A 10,121-nucleotide genomic window follows, 5' to 3' on the forward strand; every position below is an offset into this window, starting at 1 on the left:
AAACACACAACTCTAATGGAAAATCATGTGCCCTAATAGAAAATCAGTGTAAATTCTGGCATCAATGTCCTTGAAATCTAAAAAATATTGGTTAAGAATATAGATTTTTGTTATTTAAAACTGGTTTTGAATGTATTAAAAACAAAATTCTCTTTGTGTAGATTATGAAATATTTACAATTTAAATTTGTAGTTCCTCTCAAATTTATAATTCCAACAAAAATTTGTTGATTATGAAATATTCGCAACTCAAATTTGTAATTCCAACAAAAATTTGTAAATCCTTCCTTTAGAAACTTTTTTTTAGAGAATTTTCCAAACTGAAATTTGTAATTCCAACCCAAACTTGTAAATCCCAAAATATGCTTGCAATATATTTAAGAAAAATACCAAATTAGAATCACGGATTCTTTAGAAAACCATTTCATACAGATTCCTTAGCAAACCATTTCATTACTTAAGGGTCAAAACGCTAAACGACCCCTTTAGATCTTAGGAAAGTTAATAAATTGAGTTAAAACCTGAAGTTTATGTTTAAGAAGCAAGAATATCCAGTGTTGGAGATTTATCTATGCCCGGATGTCGATTGGGGAACACTATTTCAACCAAGGTGTTAAACGCAAATCAAATTTAAACCATTTTGACAACACGTTTTTTATAATCAAGAATATTGATTTCATAATAAGAATGATACGCCCCTTCATATACATACAAAACGGAACGAAATCGAGCCCTGCAAGCACTCTAGAAAGTTCACAAGAGATGATTCTAAAATATAGTACTACTGATCTTCTATGAACTAAAGTAGTAACCTGTCGGGAATTTGCAATCGCCATACTCTACAACTACAAGATAAAAAACACATCATAAAATTAATCATCAAAAGACCTTCAATAATGGTAGCGCATATGTAGACAAAAAGTAAGCTAATCCTAGGATAATATATGAACTTACTTGGACACTGGGTAATGACATAGGCAGCGCCCTGGAAGTCACACGTTCCAGTCTTGCGGCTTTTCTTTTGATAATAACTGTTAAAAGCATATGAAGCATGGGCTTCCAACGTGTTAGGGTTGTAGTAAGACGTCCCAGGCTGAATCTGCTTGCAATCCGCAACCCCTTCTCCACTTGCATAGTCTAATGCCGCCTGGAGCTTACTAGTATCGATCTTGGAATTTGCAACGCACCACGTCTCGGATGCTCCTTCTGGGGTTGTCCTGTTGCTGCGATGATGCTGCACAGAGGTGGCCCGGGTGGAAGAGGAATTGCTTCCAGAGGTGGGCGCCTGGTTGTTCATGGCTGCAGGTGTTAGAGCAATATTGTAGACGTGTTCTTTGGTTGGGTAGAACAAGCCATAGTTGCACTCCGATGTGGGACCGGGCTTCTGGTTTTCATTAAAGAGAGCAAAAATGAAGGTGTCTAGAGAGGCCTGGGGCTTGAGTGGACTTCCAGAGTTGGAGAGGACATTCTTGACGAGGTTCCCATTGTAGGGTGCAGCGTTGTTGAGGTTAGCACCGGTTTCACCCTCGTCGCCCTTAGATGGCCACCCAGTCTCAGACACGACAATGTCGAGGTTCTTATACCCAAGGGCCAACATTGCAGAGAACACTACGTCGAGCTGTGCTTCAAAGAGGTTCGTGTACAGGAACCCAGTGTTGTTGTCCCGGACTTTGGCACTGGGGCGAAAGAGTGCGTAGTCCAGAGAAATATCGTTGGCATCGCCCTAGTAGGCAAAGAAAGGGTAGACATTGACCATGAGAGAGGACCCCGTTTGGCTTAGAAAATCGAGCATTGGCTTTATCGTGGTCTCCACAAGGTCGCTCTTGAAAAGTCCGGTTGATGGCGGGAAAGAGTTCTGGAGCACACTGGTGGCAACGGGGCTTGACACTTTGATAATTTCGTCGAGGTTGTATTTGACGAGAGCCATGTGAATATTCTTCATGGCAGGGACAATGTAGGAGGTGAAATCATTAGAATTGGCCAAGACTTCATTGCCGACAGCTATGGCCGTGATCTGGGTGCCTGGAACGTAGGCAACCACATTCTGCTGGACCCCAGGCATAGGCTCGCGAAAGACGACGAGCAACGTTGGAGAGTTGCTCATTGGGAAGGGCAATGGTGATTTTAATGTCGGTACCACTGAATGCATGTAGCGCTGCAGGGTCTGCATCGTAGAGCTTCAACTTGTTTGATGCCTTGGCTCTTGATCAGCGGCACTATCTTGGAAGCCGGGGGAAGATTGTCTGCTTTGTGACCATAGTTGATACCCACAGTGCCAGCCCCTGCAAACCAAAACAAAACAAAAAATGAAATTTACTCGGTCAATCACAGAAATCAAAGCTCAAAAAGAAATTTTGACGAACCAGACAAGAAAATGCATTTTCTCAGCTGCAGAAGCAACGATAATCAGAGAAATTAAAGCTAAAACCGCTGCAGAGGCAACGATAGTCGAAGAAATTATAGCAAAAACCCCGGACGAACAAGACAAGAAAATGCATTTTATCAGCTGCAGTAGCAACGATAATCAGAGAAATTAAAGTTAAAACCCCTGACGAACCAAACTATAAAATGCATTTTCTTTGTCTAGTTCTCAGCTGCAGAGGCACTATAGTCGAAGAAATTAAAGCTAAAACCCCTGACAAACCAAACGATAAATGCATTTTCATGTCTAGTTCTCAGCTACAGAGGCAACAATAATCGAACAAATTAAAGCTTAAACAGTTGATGAACCAAACGATAAAATGCATTTTCTTGTCTGGTTCTCAGCTGCAGAGGCAACGATAATTGAAAAAATTAAAGCTTAACCCTGGACGAACCAAACTATAAAATGCATTTTCTTGTCTGGTCCCCGGCTGCAGAGACAACGATAATTGAAGAAATTAAAGCTAAAGCCCTTACAAAACAAATGCTAAAATGAGTTTTCTCACCAGCAGAGGCAACGATAGCCAGAACCACCGCAATGGCGATCAGCACCGAACTCTTCCGGAAGCTCATGCTGAGCAAAGAAACAATAACCAACCAAAGCTTCTTTCAAGTTCAATAAAATATGGCAGCGCCGGTTCTGAAATTCAAAATTCCAATCTAGAGCGCCATTATACAATTCAAAATTTGGTGAAACCACTGGTTTAGAGATGAAACTTGAATATTGAGCGCCTTTACAAGTTCGAACTTGAATATTGAGCGCGTTTTCAAATTCATATAACACGACATTAATGGCTACAATATTGATACGTATTCCACCTGATGAGCAATCGAGCTCATGTATTTTATTTCGTATGACAACATTCCATGGCAATTAATACCAGATGGTATGGGGAATTGATAGCATACGATACACGATACACGACATGCCATGATACACATGCCGCTCGTTTCAATGGGCATCACTATTAACCAGAAAGTGTTGCCTGAAAATTAAATAGATGTCAGAGTGTCCGTGCCCTGTGGTACATAGGATGTGTATAAATGGAGCTATAGAGGTGGAAATAGCTCTAGCCATGAACACTAACACTGCACGGAGATGAGCTCTGCGATTGAGAGAGGAACTAGGGTTAAGCAAAAAACCCTCAACGGAGCCGTCGGCACTGCGCAGCAGACGCACAAAGCCTGCAAGAAAAGCGCTGCAGCGTGACAGAGCTGCAGAGTACTAGCAGAGGCAATGGATCAGCCTCGGGGGGGGCGTCAGAGCCCTCCCCCTCACAGTACCCACCTGAAAATACAGTCATTTTTGGCTCAGTAAATCAGGAAATCCTGGGCAAAGGGAAACAGCAGCACAATGATGACAACGAGAAAGGACACCAGATAAACAAGGACGGTCACGAGCCAGAAGGACATGAAAATCCAGATCAAAGGCAGAAAATCTTCTCTTCTACATGCCGACCTGTAGCCAAAGAACGGCCAAGAATCGAGCTGCCTGGAGACATCATAGACAAGAGAATAGAGTACATGACTGAACACGCCCTCATTGGGAAGTTCATAGGGTTCTGGCCGACTGAAAGAGCTTTATACGGATGGATTGCGGCGAAATGGAGACCCAAAGGAGATGTTACCCTTCAGCTGGGGCCAAAGGGCTTCTTCACCGCAATCTTTGTCTGTCTAGAGGACAAATACAGAGTCCTGGAAGGAGGGCCTTACTTTTTCAATGCAGCAGGACTCTATCTGAGGGAATGGATTCCAAGATTCAACCCAGATAAAGAAGACCTCACTTGGGCCCCGGTATGGATCAGATTATATTCTCTTCCAGATGAATATTGGGACGAAAACATACTCAAGGGTATTGGAAATGGAGTGGGAGAATACATCAGAGCGGCAGAAGAAACCAAATCGCGTAAGTATATATCCTATGCTCGAATCTGTGTTTTTATCCGCCTGAATGAAGCTCTACCAGAGTCGATTACTCTTTCCCACAGAGATGAAGAATGGACCCAGCCTCTCGATTATGAGCACGTTCCCTTTAGATGCAGAAGATGCCATGCTCTGGGGCATCTCTTCAGGGACTGCCCTCTCAATGTCAAAGATAATACCCCTGCACCTTCTGAAAACCAAACCCATGATGGCTTCACCAAAGTCACAAATAGGAAACGCTCGCATAAAAAGCCTCAAAATGGATCCAAACCCCAGCCAAACAAACCCTCAAATTCAGCATCCAAGAACAGCTTTGATATACTTGCCCAAACCCCTGAAGACCAACCCCTCACCTCTGAACCCATCACCTCGCGCCCCTCTTCTTCATCCCACCCGTCCCCCACCGATCCTCCCTCCAAATCTCATGCCCCCAGCGCTTCCCCTTCTATCCTCAGCAAAGATCAGAAAGATCCAGAGAAGTCTCACAAGAACATGGAAGTTGATGGAAAGGAGGATGTTCCCCAAGACTCAGAAATCAACAAGGAAGACAGCGAGCAAGTGCAGCAAATGGACGAAGAGCCGGAGAGTATAGATCTAAATGGTTTGGACATTCTGGAACTAGAAGCAGCATGCAAAAAAAGGGCATATGAATCCATCTCAGAGCTTCAACTTGATAAGCTCGAAATGGTTATCTCAAGGGCCTATCATCAACACCAACTTGGGATACAACCAGGCAGTCATTGGGATAGCCACCTGCGCCCAAAAGACTCCAAAAAGAGAGGACGGAAGACAGATCTCCAGCGAACTATCGAGGTAGGAAAAATCCTGGTTGATTCAGGCAGATATGCAAAGTTAACGAAGTACTACAGGCCCTCCAACAGTAGTTGATCCATGAAGCTCGTATCCTGGAATCTAAGAGGGCTTAACAGCCCCGGAAAACTAAGGATGTTAAAAAACATGATCAAAATGGAAAAGCCACAGATGTGCTTTCTCCAGGAAACCAAATGTAACAGTTCTACTCTAGGCGACATACTATCCAAGGCTTGGCCAGGCTGTCGATCGGTTGCTGTAGACGCCATGGGAGCCTCAGGAGGGCTTGCTATAGCATGGAACTCCCAAGCGGTAACTCTCACGGATTTTCATGCCTCTCATCATCTCATTCAAGCAGTCTTCCACATTCTGGGAACTAATATTCATGGCAACCTATCTAATGTCTATTTTCCGCAAGATACAGGCAGTAAAATCAGGCTCCTTGACACTATTGAAGCCCTGAGCAATAACAGAAGTCACCCACTATGGATAGTGGCAGGGGACTTTAATATGATCACCAATAGCGAGGAAAAGATAGGAGGGAGAATCAGATTGGAGCCGGAAGTTGCACGCTTCAAAGACTTCATCCAAGCTGCTTCCCTTATCGACATGCCATTTTGCAATGGCACCTTCACCTGGAGCAATCGTAGAGCTGGGAAATCCCAAATCGCCTCCAAATTAGATCGATTTCTAATCTCCGACAATTCAGTGCACCTAGGCGGAGATATCTCAGCAGAAATTCTTGCACACTCGGGGTCGGATCACTGGCCAATTGCTCTACAATGGAGGAGACCAGGGGATCAAACAAAAAGACCCTTCCGCTTTGAGAGTTTCTGGCTTTCTCACCCTGCATTCAAGGATTTCGTCAAGACGACCTGGGCATCTTTCCTCCCTCCGGAAGGCGCACAGATGTATCAATTCCAACAGAAGCTAAGATTTCTAAAAAATCAGCTAAAAAGATGGAATAGGGAGACCTTTGGAAACATATTTAAGGCGCAACAAGATCTGAATCAAGAGCTGGTGAATCTCCAACAAAAAATAATCACAGAAGGGCACACGGAAACCACCCTGAACCAAGAGCGACTCATTCACAGTCAGCTTGAAGAAAGGAGAAAGCAGGAGGAAATCTACTGGAGGCAAAAATCAAGGGTCAGGTGGCTGAAGGAGGGGGAGCGCAACACCAAATTTTTCCACAGAACCACGGTGCAGAGAAGGATGCACAATACCATCCCCTTCATCCAAAAACAGACAGGGGAAAAAGTGGAGAAGCATGAAGAAATTGAAGAGACACTCCTCAACCATTTCCAACATGTCCATCAGGAACCAATAAATGACAGGCAACCGGCTATTGAGAAAATAATCAGAAATGTGCCAAAAATCATATCGGAGGATCACAATGAGCTTCTAATGCGCCCCATTCTTCCACAGGAGGTAGATGACGCAATGGCCCAGCTCAAAGAAGGTAAGGCCCCAGGCCCAGATGGATTCACCACCACATTCTTCCATGCCTTTTGGGACATGATAAAATTGGAGGTGTGGCAGATTGTTGAGGAATCCAGGGCCATGCGCTGGCTCCTCCCCTCCCTCAACTCCACTTTTATCACTCTCATCCCCAAAGAGGAGAATTCCATCACGCCTGACAAGTTCAGGCCCATAGCTCTCTGTAATGTCATCTACAAAGTCATAACAAAAGTCATAGCAAACAGGTTAAAGCCCCTCTTACCTCTGCTTATCTCTCCGGAACAGTCAGGGTACGTGGAAGGACGACAAATAATGGATGGCATCCTCCTCACGCATGAGATAATCCATTCACTCAAGCACTCTAAGCAGGCAGGTATGATTCTCAAACTGGATCTCTCTAAAGCTTTCGACAAGCTCAGTTGGACTTACATTCATCATATGTTAAAAGCTTTTGGATTTGGATCCATGTGGATTCGCTGGATTATGAGCCTAATCACCTCCACTCACTTCTCCATCCTGGTGAATGGCATCCCCTCCCGCCCTTTCAAGCCCTCTCGAGGTATTAGGCAAGGTGACCCCTTATCCCCCTTCCTTTTTGTTCTGATGGCGGAGGGTCTTGGTAGACACATCAAACATGCCCTCCACTCTCAGCAGCTTAAAGGCATCTCGGTCCACAACACCCCTGCCACCTCTCATCAGCAATTTGTTGATGATACCATGCTTTTTGGTTATCCCTCTGCCCAGGAAGCTTCTCGCTTCAAATCCCTCCTCAACGACTTCTCTGAGGCTTCTGGAACTCATGTCAACACCTCCAAGTCGCAGATATTCTTCTTTCATACTCCTCCTCAGGTCAAATCTGCTGTCACTCGCATTCTTGGCTTCCCCGCTGCCACCCTACCCTCCAAATATCTCGGCGCTCCTCTCACTGCTTCTGCCTTAAAACTTCCCGCTTGGAGCTCCCTCCTTGAAAAGCTTGAGTCCCGCCTCAACCTCTGGACTTACAGATCTCTTAACCTCGCCAGTCGGGTAGTGCTCATCAAATCAGTCCTTCAGGCCATGCCTCTCTATCTCTTCTCTATTCTTGCAGCACCTAAGTGGGTCCTAAAGAGAATTAGAAGCCTACAGCGTGATTTTCTTTGGGGCAGCTCAGCAACAAATCGCAAATGGGCTCTGGTTAAATGGTCTTCTGTATGCATGCCCAAAGACAAGGGCGGCATTGGACTTAGGGACCCAGAGCACAGTAACTCCATCATGAATGCCAAGATCTGGTGGCAATGGATCACCAACCCAGAAAAGCCTTGGGTCAAAATCTGGACAGCCAAGTATGCTAACCACAGACCTCAAGAAGAACTCATTAGGTTCACGCCCACTGAAAAAGGGTCGTTAATTTGGAATGCCGCCAAGCAGCACTATCACCTAATCCAACAGCACAGCTTCTGGGAGATCAGGAATGGAAGATTGGCTAGATTTTGGACAGACGCCTGGAACCAATTGCCCAGGTTAACTAGTGTTCTTCCTCCAACTCTGATACCTAACAGGCAGGAGCAGCAACGGGATAAAGTCCATCATTTTTGGATACAGGAAATGGAGCAAGGATACAGAAAATGGAGACACAGTAATCAACTTCTCACCAACGCTACCAGCCAGGAGATGGAAGACCTCGAGAAAGAATTAAGAAAACGAAGAATACGGTATCATGAAGGCCACGACATTCTCAGATGGGGGTATCTACCCAAGGGGACTTACACCTCAGCCGAGGCCTACAAGCTGGTTAGCAATTTTCCACCTTCGACTGATCCCTTATGGAGCAAACTTTGGGAGCTCGGAGCATGGCCCAAAATTTCCTACTTCCTCTGGCTAGTAGGACATAAAAAAATCCTCACTTGGGATAGACTAAGGAGAAGAAGCTTCCAAGGCCCTTCTATATGTCATAATTGCTTTCAAAACGAAGAAACCCTCCAGCACCTTTTAGCTACTTGTCCCTTAGCCACCCAGATCTGGGAAAAAGTGAGCTTCAGATGCCAAAAAAGATGCAGAGAGGGCGACGACATCATCAGCACCATCAGGCAATGGCCAAAAAGCCCCTACAACTGTGAGATCCTCAACCACCTGTGGAAAATCATCCCGGGTCTAATCCTATGGAACATCTGGAAGGAACGAAATAAACGCATCTTCAAAAACACAAGCTCCCATATTGATGAAATATGGCACAGGCTTCAAGGGAATCTTAACGAAACTATGATGCTCAGAACTTGGTCGAAGGAGGATCTCCCCTCAATAGACAATGAGAGAAACATCCTCGACAATTGGCATCTGCAACTGCCACAAGAAGTTTACAAGCAGCAACCTTCCAATAGCAACAGCAAAGATGACAGCTGCTGGAAAGCCCCCCCCATCAGTTCTTTCAAACTCAACTTTGATGGGGCCTCCAAAGGCAATCCTGGAGCTGCTGGATTCGGAGGAATTCTGAGGAACCATGATGGCACTCCCCTGCAAATCTACTTTGGAAATATGGGGTGGGATACTAACAATTCAGCCGAGCTAGAAGGCCTCTGGCAAGGTCTCCTACAAGCGGAAAAGCTCAATCTCCAACCCTTGATTGTGGAAGGGGATTCCCAGCTACTCATCAACATGGCCACCCGCATACAGAATGGTTCCCAAGCCCGGAAAATCGCCCCCAGCTGGAGACTAGAAGCGAGGCTAAACATCATGGAACAGTATCTTCGAAATAACAGAGCCATCTCTTTCAATCACATAAGAAGAGAAGGCAACAAGATAGCCGACCTATTGGCCAATGTAGGGGTTGAAAATGATCAGGTCATCCTATCAGGATCCACGGATATCATTCAAAACAACCTCCAAGCACAGGAATGCGAATGCCTCATCCAAAAAGATGCAAGCCACCCGGATGCGGGTGTTAGCACAGGAGAGAGTGCTAGGCCACATGGCCAGCAGGTGATGACACGAGCCAGCCAGCGGAAGGACACCAGGGACGCCGCCGAAGACATAAATGTGGAGGCCCCCGCTCAGAACCCTTAATGAAATTAAAGACGGATTGCTGTGAGGGCAGGGTGCATTCATGGCGCTCAAGGTTCAAAGGAATGTTAATGGATTTAAGTTGGATGAAGGTATGGGGTCACGCCATTCTCAGCAAGATAGGCACGCTGCGCAGTCGAGCCTGGACATTCTCTGCCTTCAGGCAGACGCTGAGGACTTTGAATTCTCTGCTATTCAAGGAAGGGGCATCAAAGCACTATCTTCAGGTGCCGAGAGGAGAAGCCCTGCATTGGCAGCTCTGTTTCACTCAGCCTGTTCCATTGCCAACATGGCTAGGCCAAGAGAAAGACAGCCGTGCAGACGCGGAACTGGTCGTGGGGGCTCCTCACGCCCTCCAGCAGCGGATGCCCACCACCATTGTTGTTGCTGCTACTGTTATAGACGAGCTGGAACTCCCCACCTGCAGGCATCACAGTTCTTGGATACGGGCAACCCAATTGAAGGACCACC

At 45.7% G+C, this 10,121-nt stretch overlaps 1 protein-coding gene and 1 pseudogene across 1 annotated transcript; one reads left to right on the forward strand and one right to left on the reverse strand.

Annotated features, from left to right (window-relative positions):
* Positions 1 to 791: 791 nt before the first annotated feature.
* Positions 792 to 2,993, reverse strand: LOC149234595 (glucan endo-1,3-beta-glucosidase 12 pseudogene; annotated as a pseudogene).
* A 2,316-nt stretch (positions 2,994 to 5,309) lies between these two features.
* Positions 5,310 to 9,653, forward strand: LOC149234596 (uncharacterized). Its single transcript, XM_089368321.1, has 3 exons — positions 5,310 to 6,173; positions 6,402 to 8,305; positions 8,828 to 9,653. The coding sequence occupies exons 1-3, from the start codon at positions 5,310 to 5,312 to the stop codon at positions 9,651 to 9,653; spliced, it is 3,594 nt and encodes a 1,197-aa protein (XP_089224447.1).
* Positions 9,654 to 10,121: the final 468 nt, after the last annotated feature.

The sequence above is a fragment of the Pinus tabuliformis genome, chromosome 8 (genome assembly GCF_031772625.1).
Source record: "Pinus tabuliformis cultivar Carrire ecotype Pingquan chromosome 8, CPIR1, whole genome shotgun sequence".
Classification (NCBI taxonomy): Eukaryota; Viridiplantae; Streptophyta; class Pinopsida; order Pinales; family Pinaceae; genus Pinus; species Pinus tabuliformis.